The sequence below is a fragment of the Xenopus tropicalis genome, chromosome 6 (assembly GCF_000004195.4).
Source record: "Xenopus tropicalis strain Nigerian chromosome 6, UCB_Xtro_10.0, whole genome shotgun sequence".
NCBI classification, from domain to species: domain Eukaryota; kingdom Metazoa; phylum Chordata; class Amphibia; order Anura; family Pipidae; genus Xenopus; species Xenopus tropicalis.
This window is the reverse complement of record NC_030682.2, coordinates 7,478,824-7,496,590: the sequence shown is the minus strand read 5'-3', so window position 1 is coordinate 7,496,590 and position 17,767 is coordinate 7,478,824. Positions and strand designations below refer to the sequence as shown.

General features: G+C 51.8%; 1 protein-coding gene across 1 annotated transcript; it reads right to left on the bottom strand.

Annotated features, from left to right (window-relative positions):
- Positions 1-153: 153 nt before the first annotated feature.
- Positions 154-17,676, bottom strand: acaa1 (acetyl-CoA acyltransferase 1). The gene is made up of 12 exons (NM_001079218.1): positions 17,485-17,676; positions 11,627-11,720; positions 8,953-9,010; positions 7,670-7,749; positions 7,363-7,405; positions 5,591-5,689; positions 4,281-4,361; positions 3,373-3,563; positions 3,046-3,225; positions 2,367-2,422; positions 1,389-1,534; positions 154-761 (listed from the first exon to the last, which is right to left on the bottom strand). The coding sequence occupies exons 1-12, from the start codon at positions 17,638-17,640 to the stop codon at positions 686-688; spliced, it is 1,260 nt and encodes a 419-aa protein (NP_001072686.1). The 5' UTR covers positions 17,641-17,676; the 3' UTR covers positions 154-685.
- Between the last annotated feature and the right edge of the window lie 91 nt (positions 17,677-17,767).

The window sequence follows — 17,767 nt, the reverse complement described above, 5'->3', positions numbered from 1 at the left end:
TTTGGGTAGCTGTGTGTATTAGTGAGATTCTCCAATCTATGTCACTTCTACAAGACCCCATAATAAACAGTAAAAACACACACGCTCCAGGGGTTTTAAAGGGGAAATAAAAATACAAAAAAAAAGTGATAGGGAAAATGAAATGACAGTTAGGTCTGTAAGTGCTTTTCTTTATTAATATAATCACCTTGCGGATCATGAAATTATTTTTTTAAACATATCCCATATGAAATATTTCTTAGAAAAAAGGACAGTGAAAGGGTTAAGCAGCAAACAGTGAGCCCCACCCACGGCTGGCAGCCATGACATTAGGGAACCATAGCTGCCTGTTCCGTGGGAGGTAACACAGAAGGCTAATTAGGGTCTAAATTACCCATGATTCAGTTCATTAGCAGCGCTAATACAGGAATCCCCATCCCTGGGAACCAATAGAAATCGACTTGGTCTCAAACAGGGTGAGAATGATTTTGTGTGATTTTCACTGGCCACAGCCCTATGACAGGTAGCCCAGTTATTGACAGGGTAGCCCAGGGGGGGCTCCAATTATCACAGTTAGTTGCATTTTTATTATTATTACTATTAAGATTTGCTGAAGAAACCGGTAACGGGGGTCTCCATCGCTCTCCCAAAATGAATTCCTTCAGACTGCGGGCGGAACGTCTCTGTCAGGGGGTTCATTTGAGCACTAATGCCCCGGGTATTCGTACACGGCGGCCGCACCCATTCCCGTTCCTATACACATGGATACAACCCCAAATCCCCTGTAATACAAAGCACACAGTGGGGTCATTGGTTTAGATTCGCTCTTGGGGGCGGGCACTACAGTATATGGATCACATGTTCCTCTAGCATTGGTTAGGGTTGGCTGAAAGTGGCCTGTTCTGATTGGTCCGCTCTAGCAGCCTGACCCACTTTATGCCCATATGGACAGATGAAACCATTAGTATGGGCCACACCATTAAAACTATAAAGGCACACCTTTATAGTTTTAATGCCCATAACAACCAATCAGATCTTTGCTTTTGTTTTTTAACGTGTAGGGTGACCGTTCAGATCTAATTGCTGATTGGTTGCTATGGGCAACATTACCAGTGATGTCTATTTATATTCCTGTCTCTCTTTCAAATCCCTGCCTGGTTGCTAGGTTAAATCGCAAATAATAAAAAAAACTAAGACCAACTGCAAATTGTATCAGAATAGCATTTCCTATATCATACTAAAAGTTATTGTAAAGGTGAACTACCCCTTTAAGCAGGTATAATGTACAATGCCTCGTTAGGGAAGGAAATAATAACGAATGGGCTCTCGTTAGCAGCAGCACAGTACATGTTCATTTATAAGGTAATATCCCCTTTAAGAAGAGAGGCTCTAGGCTAGAAATTGCTCACCTCTTCCCTCTTCTCTTGAGCTCGTTGAGCAAGGTGACAGTCTGGCGTGCTCCCGTGCAGCCCAGGGGGTGTCCCAGGGCAATGGCGCCACCATTAGGGTTCACTTTCTCCAGGGGGATCCCCAGTTTCTCTACACAATACGCAGCCTTAGGGTATATGTCACACTGATTAGTATAGGAACCAATATGGAACTCTTTATGCTCTCCCTAAGCCCCACCCCCACTCAGCCATGCAGGACCCCCAACTGTCTCAAACTTAGTCATTCCGCCTGTAATGCCCATCTGCCCATCACTAGGTGCCCAAATGCACAAATAAAATCAGAACAGTGTTTGTGAATAGTGTCTTACAAAACTATTTTAATAATAGACTCCAAGGTTTGCCTTTGATGTACTATCTATCTAGCTACCCAGGCTCCATTTCCTTCATTCTTACAAATGCCATATTTTATATACTGAACTTAATGCTCCAGCCTAAAGGTTCAGCATAATAGTAGTAATAATCCAGGCCTTCAAAGTTCTTACAGGAGCTCCCCTTTGTGGAGTCTGTTAGTGTCAGTGGCACTGCACATGCTCAGTGGGCTCTGGGTAGCTGCAGGGAAACTGATGGTACAGGGCTGATTGCTACACTCTGATGCTGATTGCACTGGTTTCAGAACTGCCATGTACTAATTATCTTACTAATCAGCCTTATACAGTTACATTTATATTCTATACACACAGTATATAGTGAGTGGGTCCCTAAGCTCAGGTAAGTGACAGCAGCACAGAGCCTGTACTGGTAGTCAGCAGAAGAAAAGATGGGGGGCTACTGGGGCACCCTGCTTCCTGCTAAAGGGCTGTGGTTGCCTTGGGCTGGTTCAGAAACCCAACACATAAAGGAAAACAATTCTAGCCTACTTTCTTAGTTTGTTTTTAGGGGGTAAATGATAAGAAGAAAGCCCTGTAGGTGTAACCCTGTGCCACAATAGCCCCCTCTCACCTGGCTGGCAAACGCTTCATTAATTTCATAGACATCAATGTCGTGCACGGATAAACCTGAAAAAAAGAGGAGAGGTCTCATTAACCCCGGCTAGTTCCCTTGTTCTACACTCTGCACCCAGTTATTTAGAAGGAAACGGAAAAACGTAGGGTGCACCAAATCCACTATTTTGCAATGGAAATCCTTAGCCCCTCCAACCCTCCCATTCTGGAGAACTTTAGTCAACAACACTCTCACCAACCAGAAACTGACCTACCTTGCACTGGGTTGTCCTAAAAAATTTGATGCAATATGGGGCCCCTGGATTGCCTTCCATGAAACCCCAGGAAACATCACGGACAATACACCATAATAATGGAAATGAACTGGTCCCAATCTCCCCAGCTCTACAGCTTGCCTCTTCCCCCCTCCCTCCCCCCCTCTCTTTATCCCCCTACTGCTTCCTCTCCCTCTCCTTTTGCTGTTTTATTTTTATGTTAAATTGAAAAATGCAAAAATAAAAACTTAAAAAAAAAAAAAAAAAGAAAAAAAGATTCAACTGAATATGAAAAAAGACACGTGATTTTAAGGTCTTGGACTCTCGGATTTGTCTGAATCCGAACCGAATCCTGGATTTGGTGCATCCCTAAACACGTGACATCAAAGCAATAACAGTAGGGGGATGCTAGTCGTGCCGTACCTGCTTTCTGCAAAGCCGCGGGTATGGCATACGCCGGCCCTATGCCCATGACATCAGGAGGGACACCGACCACCGCAAATGACCTCAGCACCCCCAGTATGGGGAGCCCTAACTGCTCAGCCTTGCAGCGTTTGGCCATCAGCACCGCCGCCGCGCCGTCACTGACCTGACTGGAATTTCCTGCAGGGGGGAACATATAAAGTACCAGTCACCACCACATTGCCCCAACCTACACGCACGGAATGCCCCAATCAGTCTTGGCACCCCACCAGTTGTGCCCAGAGTACACTTTCCCTTTGTGCAAGAATGAGGAATGGGATTACTGACCGGCGGTGGTGCTGCCCCCTTCCTTGAACGCTGCTTTTAGCCGGCCGAGCCCCTCCATGGTGGTACTTGCCCTGATGCCCTCATCTTCAGTCACCGTTATGGTCTTGGTGTTGCCCTGATCGTCGGTGAAGGTGGTGGTTATGGGAACAATTTCCTCTTTAAAGCGCCCTGATCTCTGAGCAGCCGCCGCCCTTGGGAAGTAGGAAGATTTCAGTAGGTTATAACCCGGAAATTGCATTTGCCTGGCTCCGTTGCACTTACAGTTGGGGTGGTTTGTGTTTAAATTAACTTTTTATATGATGTAGGTATTGCTATTCTGAGACAATTGGCAGTTGGTCTTTATTTTTTATGGGGTTTTTTTTTCTCCAATTTGGTATATCAGCAGCAACCTGGTTGCTAGGGTGTTATGTACCCTAACAACCAGGCATTGATTTGAATGAGTACTAGTCCCAAGCATGGAGACTGAATGAGAGACTGGAATATGAATAGGCAAAGGAGTGAATAGGAAGATAAGTACCAATAACAATAAAGTTATAGCCTCACAGAGCAATAGCTTTTCGGGTGCCGGGGTCAGCGACCCCCATCTGAGCTAGAAAGAGGCAGAATAGGTTTAAAAAAACTATAAAAAATATTGAAGACCAATTGCAAAGTTGCTAGGAATGGGTAAATGGATCCTTGGGGTATTTCATAAAACGATGGCAGCTGGTTGTAGTTCAGCCATAGTTGTTAGGCCATAGGTAGGACACTGCTGACACCAATATAAAGAATATGAAATAACTATTGGCCAATGGCAGAATGGGCAGTGACAATGTCAAGGTGGCAGCTCAGGGAATAAGCCCACTGTGCCCTACTGTGTTATATGGGGGGGGGATATAATAAAGGGAAATAATAAATGACACTGTACTCACCTTTGTTGGGAGGCCAGAGCCAAGGAATCCTGTTTCTCTCTGGTGATTCCAAATCTTTCTGCAACATTTTCAGAGGTAATCCTGTGGGGGGAAACACAGGCGTAACCATACATGCCTCAGGCGCTGCACTCAGTTACTTTCACTTTTCATTCTGCACTCCCTAGTTGTCACTTCCTAGTCCATTTTGCTCAATTAACATGAAAGAAAAAGATTTGGAATTATTTCTTATTGTGACAGGTCCCCTTTACAGTGGTTGTTCATCTTTAAATTAACTTTTAGTATGATGTAGAGAGTCATATTCTGAGCCAGATTGCAATTAGTCTCCATTTTTTATTATATGTAGTTTTTTAGTTATATCACTTTCAGTTCAGCAGCTCTGCGGTTTGGCGTTCCAGCAGCTATTTGGTTGCTAGGGTCCAAATTACCTTAGTAACCAGGGAGTTTGGTTTGGATGAGAGACCGTTATATGAATAGGAGAGGAACTGAATAGTAAAGAAAGTTACAAAAAATAACAATAACAATAAAACTGGAGCCTCACAGAGCAATAGGTTTTTGGCTGCCGGGGTCAGTGACCCCCATTTGAAAGCTGAAAAGAGTTGGAAGAAGAAGGCAAATAATTCAAAAACTACAATTAATATATAATAATATAAGACCAATTGAAAAGTTGCTTAGAATTGGCCTTTCTATAACATACTAAAAGTAAACCTAAAGGTGAAGGTATGTTTTAGTATGTTATAGAATGGCCAGTTCTAAGCATCTTTTCAATTGGTCTTTATTATTTGTTATAGTTTTTTAATTATTTGCCTTCTTCTTCCTACTCTTTCCAGCTTTCAAATGGGGGTCACTGACCCCGGCAGCCAAAACCTATTGCTCTGTGAGGCTCCAGTTTTATGGTTATTGTTACTTTTTGTAACTTATTTTTTTTTTTTATTTGGGCCTTCGCCTATTAATATTTCAGTCTCTTATTCAAACCACTCCCCTGGTTACTAAGGTAGTTTGGACCCTAGCAACCAGATTGCTGCTGGAATTCCAAACTGCAAAGCCACTGAACAAAAACAGTAATTAAAAAAACTACAAATAATAAAAAATGGAGAATGGGCCACTGCTGGGCACATTAACCCTATCTTCCCCTAATAGTTCAAACAGATAATAGTTGTTTTGTAAAGTCTGATTATACACACAGCTCAGTCCAGTGGCACCTACTACTGGTGCATAAAAGCACAGCCATGCATGAACATAAACGTTTGTTGTACTGTGCCAGCAGGAGGCACTATTCTGTACATTAATATAGCAGTGAAATGGCCCCTCACCCCATGGGGATCAGGCAGTCTCTGGCTTTACTGAAGTCCATAGTGCGAGAGCTGATATCTCCGGGATTCCCCACGCTTCTCAGGCTCATTGATTCCACCCTAAAAAAAATGGAAATTATTATTATTGTACCAAATGTCATCTGAATGCAGTTTAACCCGATTCTACCACTTTATCCAAAGTGTGTATTGATGGGATGTTTGCCCCAGGTCCCATAGCAACCAATCAGAATATTATAGTCTACAGCTGTCAGAATAATGAAAGTAAACCTGTGATTGCCATGGGGTCACAAAGCTAAAGGTATTGTACAGCGCTGCGGAATATGTTGGCGCTTTATAAATAAATGTTAATAATAAAATAATATTCATTGCACCATAGGCAGTGCCAGGGGAGCTCCCATATGGGTGATTAATAACTGGTATTAAAACACTTATCCTGACTTTAGGTGTATACTTCCCCTTTAATGTAGAGGCAAGCTGCCCTGGAAGATAGAGAGCGGGAGAGAGAGATAGAGAGAGAGAGAGGAGAGAGCAGTCGCTGTTGGTGTCACACATTTCTCTGTATCGGGTGCAACATCAGAGCAGTGAGACACAAACATGAACTAAGGGCACAGTAACCTTTGCCCGGGAATGTGGCGCCACAATAAGCTTTAAAGCAGTGGGAGCGGGTACAGAGACGGACCTTTGCCCTCGACTAACAGACTACATAACCAATCATTGCTTTATTATATGCCCATATCCAATCATTGCTTCATTCTGTGCCCATACCCAATCATTCCTTCATTCTGTGCCCATACCCAATCATTCCTTCATTCTGTGCCCATACCCAATCATTGCTTCATTCTGTGCCCATACCCAATCATTGCTTTATTATATGCCCATATCCAATCATTGCTTCATTCTGTGCCCATATCCAATCATTGTTCACTCTGTGCCCATACCCAATCATTGTTCACTCTGTGCCCATACCCAATCATTGCTTCATTCTGTGCCCATACCCAATCATTGCTTCATTCTGTGCCCATACCCAATCATTGCTTCATTCTGTGCCCATACACAATCATTCCTTCATTTTGTGCCCATACCCAATCATTGCTTTATTATATGCCCATATCCAATCATTGCTTCATTCTGTGCCCATATCCAATCATTGCTTTATTATATGCCCATATCCAATCATTGTTCACTCTGTGCCCATACCCAATCATTGCTTCATTCTGTGCCCATATCCAATCATTGTTCACTCTGTGCCCATACCCAATCATTGCTTCATTCTGTGCCCATACCCAATCATTGCTTGATCCTGTGCCCATACCCAATCATTGCTTCATTCTGTGCCCATACCCAATCATTGCTTCATTCTGTGCCCATACCCAATCATTGCTTCATTCTGTGCCCATACCCAATCATTGCTTCATTCTGTGCCCATACCCAATAATTGCTTCATTCTGTGCCCATACCCAATCATTGCTTCATTCTGTGCCCATACCCAATCATTGCTTCATTCTGTGCCCATACCCAATCATTGCTTCATTCTGTGCCCATACCCAATCATTGCTTCCTCTATAGTTATACTTTAGGTGCATGATACCCCAGTACAGGGGCATTCAGGCATTTGCCATTTAAGCTAATGAGAGGTGGGGGTGGGTTTTCTGTATGATATCAGCCTTAAGCAATATTGCACTGAATATAAGAATGCCGGTCTGATAAACCTACAAAAAGCAAAATAAAATGCAAAATAATAATTATAAAGAGTCCGTAATATGTTTCCTTACCCACAGGCCAAACCAACGTCATATGAGCCATTTCTGATGCCACCTGTAATTAATATACGGATGTCACTGGTCTGCATTACGGCCCCCTGCCGGCAAGGTTATACATTATATAGTGCCCTAAACATTATGTCAACGAATCAGGAGGAGCGTATGCATCCTTACTCAATGTGCCCCGCTGTATCAGCAACGGGCAACCTGGGAACCCCCCGAACTGCAACTCCCAGCAGCTCCAAACAGCTGAAAGCTGTGAGGGAGTGCTGGGAACTGAAGTCAATTGGAACGTGAGCGACCCCTTGGGGCGACTCACCGGCGATGTTGATGATAGCCTGCAGGCCGGAGGAGCACTGTCTGTTCACTACATGCAAGGGGACGCTCTCGGGAATCCCACTGGAAAGCAAAGAGAAAGCGCATTAGTGCTATGGGTATCCATGTTGGTCGCACTGTATTTTGTCTCAGCTTTCTGTGCTCAATGTAGCCCTGCTATAGTCTGATCTAATGTACTGGGGGATAACTGCAAGCTGTTTTACAGCTATATTGCTATAGTTCAACTAAACCGACCAGTTCCGATTGATAGCTCATCATTATGCATGAAAATCCCACACCTCCGGTTGTACATAGAGCGAGGTATAAAACGCTACCTTGGGTGCAGTGACCATCTGCGCCCGTACACGGGCAGATTTCAGCTGTGTCCTTCAGACCAATTTGGTGTCTTATCTGCCTGTGTATTGGGCTCTCCGTCAGGCCTCCCCGACTGATATCTGGCCTAAAATTGGCCACATTCCTCAGGCCGACGGTGCCTATGCCGGTGTCATTTGATGGTTTAGCCCCATATCAGCCTATCGGGAGAAGATCCACTTGTTTGGTGACATTGCCAAACGAGCGAATCTTATTGGTTTGGCCACGGTAACCAATGCTCCGAAAGGAATGGCACAGTACTAGTAAATAAAATATAGTTATACACAGGGGCAAGCACCCACCAAGCACAAAGCCGCCCCCCCCCCCCCCCCCCCCCCACACTACTTCTCTATTCCCCACTGATTATTGGTTGTCAGCAATATGGCCCAAGCACCAACATGCCCGGTTGGGTCAGTCAAACCTTGAATTCACAGTAGCCCAATATCCCAGTTTGGGTGCCAGTGTGCATGATGTGCTGCTTACTGAACCCCAAGATGGCTGCTGGGAACAGAAGGGATGCAGCTAAAGGTGGGGGGCAATGCTATCATGCAAGCGCTGTAGTTCTGGGCATGCTATGGGGGCACAGATAAGTTGGGGCAAGTGTCAGTAATGTGATTTTTGCGCCTATTGCTCCAAATGGGGCTCCTACAAGAGGTGTGCAATGAAGACTGGGTGAATCAAAAGTGTCCGTAAACTGTATTTCTTTCACCAAAAACAGAAAAGTGGCGGTTGAGTGGGAATTTAGGCAGATTTCTGTTTGTGAATATGGAGAAAGTGTTTCTTGGAGTGAAAGTGGTGGTAAAACCGCTAAAAAAAGTGCTCCCCCCATTGTGTTGCACTTTGCTTTAAAGGAGAAATAAAGTATCTGTAGGATTTATATAAAACATCGATCAATCAAACGGCTCCGAGCAATACCTTAAGAACTGGCCAATCCTTGCCACCAATGCCCCTGCTCCCGGCTGTAATACATTTCCTGCACAGAGAGAGAAGGTTCAACATGGTTGATATTATATTTCAAACCCCAATGGAACGTTTGCGAGTAGATTGTTAGCTCAGAGGGGGATAAGTACATGCTCTCAGTAGAAAGGTTTGTGCAATAAATGCAAAGCAGCAACTGCCAAAAATAAAAAAGAGAGAACCGGAAGATTTTGCAACTTTCATAACTGTAACCCCGAGCCCGGCAGGTCCAGAGTTCAAAGCCGACCTGATCCTAATCTGTCCAAAGGTTCCATTTATGTGGTGCCGGCCTCAGCGCTGGGCATAGGGCACCCGAGCAGCATATTCCCACAGTCACGTGACTCCATATCTGTGCCAAACAGTTCAGACTCTAGAACTTGCAGTGTGGCCCACATTATGGCTAATCCATACAGGCATGGGGGGGCTTAAGCAGATACCCCCCTGTACTGTACTCACCCACACAGATACCCCCCTGTACTGTACTCACCCACACAGATACCCCCCCCTGTACTGTACTCACCCACACAGATACCCCCCCTGTACTGTACTCACCCACACAGATACCCCCCTGTACTGTACTCACCCACACAGATACCCCCCTGTACTGTACTCACCCACACAGATACAATCCTGTACTGTACTCACCCACACAGATACCCCCCTGTACTGTACTTACCCACACAGATACACCCCCCTGTACTGTACTTACCCACACAGATACCCCCCTGTACTGAACTTACCCACACAGATACCCCCCCTGTACTGAACTTACCCACACAGATACCCCCCCTGTACTGAACTTACCCACACAGATACCCCCCCTGTACTGTACTCACCCACACAGATACCCCCCTGTACTGTACTCACCCACACAGATACCCCCCTGTACTGTACTCACCCACACAGATACCCCCCCTGTACTGTACTCACCCACACAGATACCCCCCTGTACTGTACTCACCCACACAGATACCCCCCCTGTACTGTACTCACCCACACAGATACCCCCCCTGTACTGTACTCACCCACACAGATACCCCCCCTGTACTGTACTCACCCACACAGATACCCCCCCTGTACTGTACTCACCCACACAGATACCCCCCCTGTACTGTACTCACCCACACAGATACCCCCCTGTACTGTACTCACCCACACAGATACCCCCCTGTACTGTACTCACCCACACAGATACCCCCCTGTACTGTACTCACCCACACAGATACCCCCCTGTACTGTACTTACCCACACAGATACACCCCCCTGTACTGTACTTACCCACACAGATACCCCCCTGTACTGAACTTACCCACACAGATACCCCCCCTGTACTGAACTTACCCACACAGATACCCCCCCTGTACTGAACTTACCCACACAGATACCCCCCTGTACTGTACTCACCCACACAGATACCCCCCTGTACTGTACTCACCCACACAGATACCCCCCTGTACTGTACTCACCCACACAGATACCCCCCCTGTACTGTACTCACCCACACAGATACCCCCCTGTACTGTACTCACCCACACAGATACCCCCCCTGTACTGTACTCACCCACACAGATACCCCCCCTGTACTGTACTCACCCACACAGATACCCCCCCTGTACTGTACTCACCCACACAGATACCCCCCCTGTACTGACTCACCCACACAGATACCCCCCCTGTACTGTACTCACCCACACAGATACCCCCCCTGTACTGTACTCACCCACACAGATACCCCCCCTGTACTGTACTCACCCACACAGATACCCCCCCTGTACTGTACTCACCCACACAGATACCCCCCCTGTACTGTACTCACCCACACAGATACCCCCCCCTGTACTGTACTCACCCACACAGATACCCCCCCTGTACTGTACTCACCCACACAGATACCCCCCCTGTACTGTACTCACCCACACAGATACCCCCCCTGAACTGTACTCACCAACACAGATACCCCCCTGTACTGTACTCACCCACACAGATACCCCCCTGTACTGTACTCACCCACACAGATACCCCCCTGTACTGTACTCACCCACACAGATACCCCCCCTGAACTGTACTCACCCACACTGATACCCCCCTGTACTGTACTCACCCACACAGATACCCCCCTGTACTGTACTCACCCACACAGATACCCCCCCTGTACTGTACTCACCCACACAGATACCCCCCTGTACTGTACTCACCCACACAGATACCCCCCTGTACTGTACTCACCCACACAGATACCCCCCTGTACTGTACTCACCCACACAGATACCCCCCCTGAACTGTACTCACCCACACTGATACCCCCCTGTACTGTACTCACCCACACAGATACCCCCCTGTACTGTACTCACCCACACAGATACCCCCCCTGTACTGTACTCACCCACACAGATACCCCCCTGTACTGTACTTACCCACACAGATACCCCCCTGTACTGTACTCACCCACACTGATACCCCCCTGTACTGTACTCACCCACACAGATACCCCCCTGTACTGTACTCACCCACACTGATACCCCCCTGTACTGTACTCACACACACAGATACCCCCCTGTACTGTACTCACCCACACAGATACCCCCCCTGTACTGTACTCACCCACACAGATACCCCCCTGTACTGTACTTACCCACACAGATATCCCCCAGCAGTTCAGGGTTCAGATTCACATCGTTCAGGACAGCAGTCATGACAGCAGAAAGCAGCTCATCGGGGGTGGTCTCCTACAGCAGCAGAAAGGGTTACACCGATGCATTTTATAGCGATGCTGAATAATGACAAATGAACGAGTCTCCTACCAAATACCAAAAGCCCTGCCTGCTGTTGTGCGACTTGAACTCACAACATGCCAGCAGTGTATCTCTACCTGCCTTTGTACCAATGCAGCCTGTTCACCCCAGTCTCAAATACTGGCCAAATGGTACTGTGCAAAACTGGTACCCCTCAATGTCCACATATGTACGGCTGCCAAGCCTACCCATAATGTTCTATGGGCCATTATACACATGGGGGGGCAGCAATGCCGCCGCTACATAACTAGGATATGTCACTCTGTGCCAGAGTACACCCACGAGTGGGTCAGGGTGTGCCCACAGTGTGCAGATATCCCTGTATGTCCTACACTGCTGTGTGCCAGCACCAGTATGTCCTGCTTGTGTGTACCTGTATGTACCCCAAGTGTGTCAGGGCTGGGTACCATTGTCCAGTGCCCACAGCGTGTCAGGGCTGGGTACCAGTGTGCCACAGTGTATCAGGGCTGGGTACCAGTGTGCCACAGTGTGTCAGGGCTGGGTACCAGTGTGCCACAGTGTGTCAGGGCTGGGTACCAGTGTGCCACAGTGTGTCAGGGCTGGGTACCAGTGTGCCACAGTGTGTCAGGGCTGGGTACCAGTGTGCCACAGTGTGTCAGGGCTGGGTACCAGTGTGCCACAGTGTGTCAGGGCTGGGTACCAGTGTGCCACAGTGTGTCAGGGCTGGGTACCAGTGTGCCACAGTGTGTCAGGGCTGGGTACCAGTGTGCCACAGTGTGTCAGGGCTGGGTACCAGTGTGCCACAGTGTGTCAGGGCTGGGTGCCAGTGTGCCACAGTGTGCCAGGGCTGGGTGCCAGTGTGCCACAGTGTGTCAGGGCTGGGTGCCAGTGTGCCACAGTGTGTCAGGGCTGGGTGCCAGTGTGCCACAGTGTGTCAGGGCTGGGTACCAGTGTGCCACAGTGTGTCAGGGCTGGGTACCAGTGTGCCACAGTGTGTCAGGGCTGGGTACCAGTGTGCCCACAGCGTGTCAGGGCTGGGTACCAGTGTGCCACAGCGTGTCAGGGCTGGGTACCAGTGTGCCCACAGCGTGTCAGGGCTGGGTACCAGTGTGCCACAGTGTGTCAGGGCTGGGTACCAGTGTGCCCGCAGCGTTTCAGGGCTGGGTACCAGTGTGCCACAGTGTGTCAGGGCTGGGTACCAGTGTGCCACAGTGTGTCAGGGCTGGGTGCCAGTGTGCCACAGTGTGTCAGGGCTGGGTGCCAGTGTGCCACAGTGTGTCAGGGCTGGGTGCCAGTGTGCCACAGTGTCAGGGCTGGGTACCAGTGTGCCACAGTGTGTCAGGGCTGGGTACCAGTGTGCCACAGTGTGTCAGGGCTGGGTGCCAGTGTGCCACAGTGTGTCAGGGCTGGGTACCAGTGTGCCACAGTGTGTCAGGGCTGGGTACCAGTGTGCCACAGTGTGTCAGGGCTGGGTACCAGTGTGCCAGGGCTGGGTACCAGTGTGCCACAGTGTGTCAGGGCTGGGGTACCAGTGTGCCACAGTGTGTCAGGGCTGGGTACCAGTGTGCCACAGTGTGTCAGGGCTGGGTACCAGTGTGCCACAGTGTGCCAGGGCTGGGTACCAGTGTGCCACAGTGTGTCAGGGCTGGGTACCAGTGTGCCACAGTGTGTCAGGGCTGGGTACCAGTGTGCCACAGTGTGTCAGGGCTGGGTACCAGTGTGCCACAGTGTGCCAGGGCTGGGTACCAGTGTGCCACAGTGTGTCAGGGCTGGGTACCAGTGTGCCACAGTGTGTCAGGGCTGGGTACCAGTGTGCCACAGTGTGCCAGGGCTGGGTGCCAGTGTGCCACAGTGTGTCAGGGCTGGGTGCCAGTGTGCCAGGGCTGGGTGCCAGTGTGCCAGGGCTGGGTGCCAGTGTGCCACAGTGTGTCAGGGCTGGGTGCCAGTGTGCCACAGTGTGTCAGGGCTGGGTACCAGTGTGCCACAGTGTGCCAGGGCTGGGTGCCAGTGTGCCACAGTGTGTCAGGGCTGGGTGCCAGTGTGCCAGGGCTGGATGCCAGTGTGCCAGGGCTGGGTGCCAGTGTGCCACAGTGTGTCAGGGCTGGGTACCAGTGTGCCACAGTGTGCCAGGGCTGGGTACCAGTGTGCCACAGTGTGTCAGGGCTGGGTACCAGTGTGCCACAGTGTGTCAGGGCTGGGTACCAGTGTGCCACAGTGTGCCAGGGCTGGGTACCAGTGTGCCACAGTGTGTCAGGGCTGGGTACCAGTGTGCCACAGTGTGCCAGTGTGCCACAGTGTGTCAGGGCTGGGTGCCAGTGTGCCAGGGCTGGGTGCCAGTGTGCCAGGGCTGGGTGCCAGTGTGCCACAGTGTGTCAGGGCTGGGTGCCAGTGTGCCACAGTGTGTCAGGGCTGGGTGCCAGTGTGCTACAGTGTGTCAGGGCTGGGTACCAGTGTGCCACAGTGTGTCAGGGCTGGGTGCCAGTGTGCCAGGGCTGGGTGCCAGTGTGCCACAGTGTCAGGGCTGGGTGCCAGTGTGCCACAGTGTATCAGGGCTGGGTACCAGTGTGCCACAGTGTGTCAGGGCTGGGTACCAGTGTGCCACAGTGTGTCAGGGCTGGGTACCAGTGTGCCACAGTGTGTCAGGGCTGGGTACCAGTGTGCCACAGTGTGTCAGGGCTGGGTGCCAGTGTGCCACAGTGTGTCAGGGCTGGGTACCAGTGTGCCACAGTGTGTCAGGGCTGGGTACCAGTGTGCCAGGGCTGGGTACCAGTGTGCCACAGTGTGTCAGGGCTGGGTACCAGTGTGCCCACAGCGTGTCAGGGCTGGGTGCCAGTGTGCCACAGTGTGTCAGGGCTGGGTGCCAGTGTGCCACAGTGTGTCAGGGCTGGGTACCAGTGTGCCACAGTGTGTCAGGGCTGGGTGCCAGTGTGCCACAGTGTGTCAGGGCTGGGTGCCAGTGTGCTACAGTGTGTCAGGGCTGGGTACCAGTGTGCCACAGTGTGTCAGGGCTGGGTACCAGTGTGCCACAGTGTGTCAGGGCTGGGTACCAGTGTGCCACAGTGTGTCAGGGCTGGGTACCAGTGTGCCAAGGCTGGGTACCAGTGTGCCACAGTGTGCCAGGGCTGGGTACCAGTGTGCCACAGTGTGTCAGGGCTGGGTACCAGTGTGCCACAGTGTGTCAGGGCTGGGTACCAGTGTGCCACAGTGTGCCAGGGCTGGGTGCCAGTGTGCCACAGTGTGTCAGGGCTGGGTGCCAGTGTGCCAGGGCTGGGTGCCAGTGTGCCAGGGCTGGGTGCCAGTGTGCCACAGTGTGTCAGGGCTGGGTGCCAGTGTGCCAGGGCTGGGTACCAGTGTGCCACAGTGTGTCAGGGCTGGGTGCCAGTGTGCTACAGTGTGTCAGGGCTGGGTGCCAGTGTGCTACAGTGTGTCAGGGCTGGGTGCCAGTGTGCCACAGTGTGTCAGGGCTGGGTGCCAGTGTGCTACAGTGTGTCAGGGCTGGGTACCAGTGTGCCACAGTGTGTCAGGGCTGGGTGCCAGTGTGCCACAGTGTGTCAGGGCTGGGTGCCAGTGTGCCAGGGCTGGGTGCCAGTGTGCCACAGTGTGTCAGGGCTGGGTGCCAGTGTGCCACAGTGTGTCAGGGCTGGGTGCCAGTGTGCCACAGTGTGTCAGGGCTGGGTACCAGTGTGCCACAGTGTGTCAGGGCTGGGTACCAGTGTGCCACAGTGTGTCAGGGCTGGGTACCAGTGTGCCCACAGCGTGTCAGGGCTGGGTACCAGTGTGCCACAGTGTGTCAGGGCTGGGTACCAGTGTGCCCACAGCGTGTCAGGGCTGGGTACCAGTGTGCCCACAGCGTGTCAGGGCTGGGTACCAGTGTGCCACAGTGTGTCAGGGCTGGGTACCAGTGTGCCACAGTGTGTCAGGGCTGGGTACCAGTGTGCCACAGTGTGTCAGGGCTGGGTACCAGTGTGCCACAGTGTGCCAGGGCTGGGTACCAGTGTGCCACAGTGTGTCAGGGCTGGGTACCAGTGTGCCACAGTGTGTCAGGGCTGGGTACCAGTGTGCCACAGTGTGTCAGGGCTGGGTACCAGTGTGCCACAGTGTGTCAGGGCTGGGTACCAGTGTGCCACAGTGTGTCAGGGCTGGGTACCAGTGTGCCAGGGCTGGGTACCAGTGTGCCACAGTGTGTCAGGGCTGGGTACCAGTGTGCCACAGTGTGTCAGGGCTGGGTACCAGTGTGCCACAGTGTGTCAGGGCTGGGTACCAGTGTGCCACAGTGTGTCAGGGCTGGGTACCAGTGTGCCACAGTGTGCCAGGGCTGGGTGCCAGTGTGCCACAGTGTGTCAGGGCTGGGTGCCAGTGTGCCAGGGCTGGGTGCCAGTGTGCCACAGTGTGTCAGGGCTGGGTGCCAGTGTGCCACAGTGTGTCAGGGCTGGGTACCAGTGTACCACAGTGTGCCAGGGCTGGGTGCCAGTGTGCCACAGTGTGTCAGGGCTGGGTGCCAGTGTGCCAGGGCTGGGTGCCAGTGTGCCACAGTGTGTCAGGGCTGGGTACCAGTGTGCCACAGTGTGTCAGGGCTGGGTACCAGTGTGCCACAGTGTGTCAGGGCTGGGTACCAGTGTGCCACAGTGTGCCAGGGCTGGGTGCCAGTGTGCCACAGTGTGTCAGGGCTGGGTGCCAGTGTGCCAGGGCTGGGTGCCAGTGTGCCACAGTGTGTCAGGGCTGGGTGCCAGTGTGCCACAGTGTGTCAGGGCTGGGTACCAGTGTGCCACAGTGTGCCAGGGCTGGGTGCCAGTGTGCCACAGTGTGTCAGGGCTGGGTGCCAGGGCTGGGTGCCAGTGTGCCAGGGCTGGGTGCCAGTGTGCCACAGTGTGTCAGGGCTGGGTACCAGTGTGCCACAGTGTGCCAGGGCTGGGTACCAGTGTGCCACAGTGTGTCAGGGCTGGGTACCAGTGTGCCACAGTGTGTCAGGGCTGGGTACCAGTGTGCCACAGTGTGCCAGGGCTGGGTACCAGTGTGCCACAGTGTGTCAGGGCTGGGTACCAGTGTGCCACAGTGTGTCAGGGCTGGGTACCAGTGTGCCACAGTGTGCCAGTGTGCCACAGTGTGTCAGGGCTGGGTGCCAGTGTGCCAGGGCTGGGTGCCAGTGTGCCACAGTGTGTCAGGGCTGGGTGCCAGTGTGCCACAGTGTGTCAGGGCTGGGTGCCAGTGTGCTACAGTGTGTCAGGGCTGGGTACCAGTGTGCCACAGTGTGTCAGGGCTGGGTGCCAGTGTGCCAGGGCTGGGTGCCAGTGTGCCACAGTGTCAGGGCTGGGTGCCAGTGTGCCACAGTGTGTCAGGGCTGGGTGCCAGTGTGCCACAGTGTGTCAGGGCTGGGTGTCAGTGTGCCACAGTGTGTCAGGGCTGGGTGCCAGTGTGCCAGGGCTGGGTGCCAGTGTGCCACAGTGTCAGGGCTGGGTGCCAGTGTGCCACAGTGTGTCAGGGCTGGGTGCCAGTGTGCCACAGTGTCAGGGCTGGGTGCCAGTGTGCCACAGTGTGTCAGGGCTGGGTGCCAGTGTGTCAGGGCTGGGTGCCAGTGTGCCACAGTGTGTCAGGGCTGGGTGCCAGTGTGCCAGGGCTGGGTGCCAGTGTGCCACAGTGTGTCAGGGCTGGGTGCCAGTGTGTAAGTGCAGTGCCAGTATGTGCCCCTTGCTCAGAGTTATGCCTGTTATGTGCCAATGGGGGGGGCCAGCAGACTCACCTTAAAGCCCCCTCTTTTAGCTTTGCAGATGGGGGTCCTCCGGCCGGCAACTATGACAATGTCCTGGGACTTGTCCGCGGCCGCTGAGCTGTTCTCGGCCCATATTCCCCTAGAGTTTGCCGGCAGGTGTCCCAGCACTACCCGAACCCTGTGCATGGCGTCCCTGTCAGATTCCTCCCTGCCCCAGAGAGCGCAGCGCCGCCAGTCAGTAGGCAGAGAGGTCACATGATCTCCTACCATAGACACCACGCCCAGCGGGTAGAGCGCCCTCCCTTTCTTCAGT

What these genes read in the sequence shown, in the direction of transcription:
- acaa1 (NM_001079218.1), bottom strand. Translation starts at nt 17,640, where the DNA reads ATGCACAGGGTTCGGGTAGTGCTGGGACACCTGCCGGCAAACTCTAGG. An exon ending in GCTGGGGGATATCTGTGTGG is followed by an intron (nt 9,011 to 11,626) that starts GTAAGTACAGTA and finishes CTCTCTGTGCAG; the next exon opens with GAAATGTATTACAGCCGGGA. An exon ending in GGCTATCATCAACATCGCCG is followed by an intron (nt 7,406 to 7,669) that starts GTGAGTCGCCCC and finishes TATTAATTACAG; the next exon opens with GTGGCATCAGAAATGGCTCA.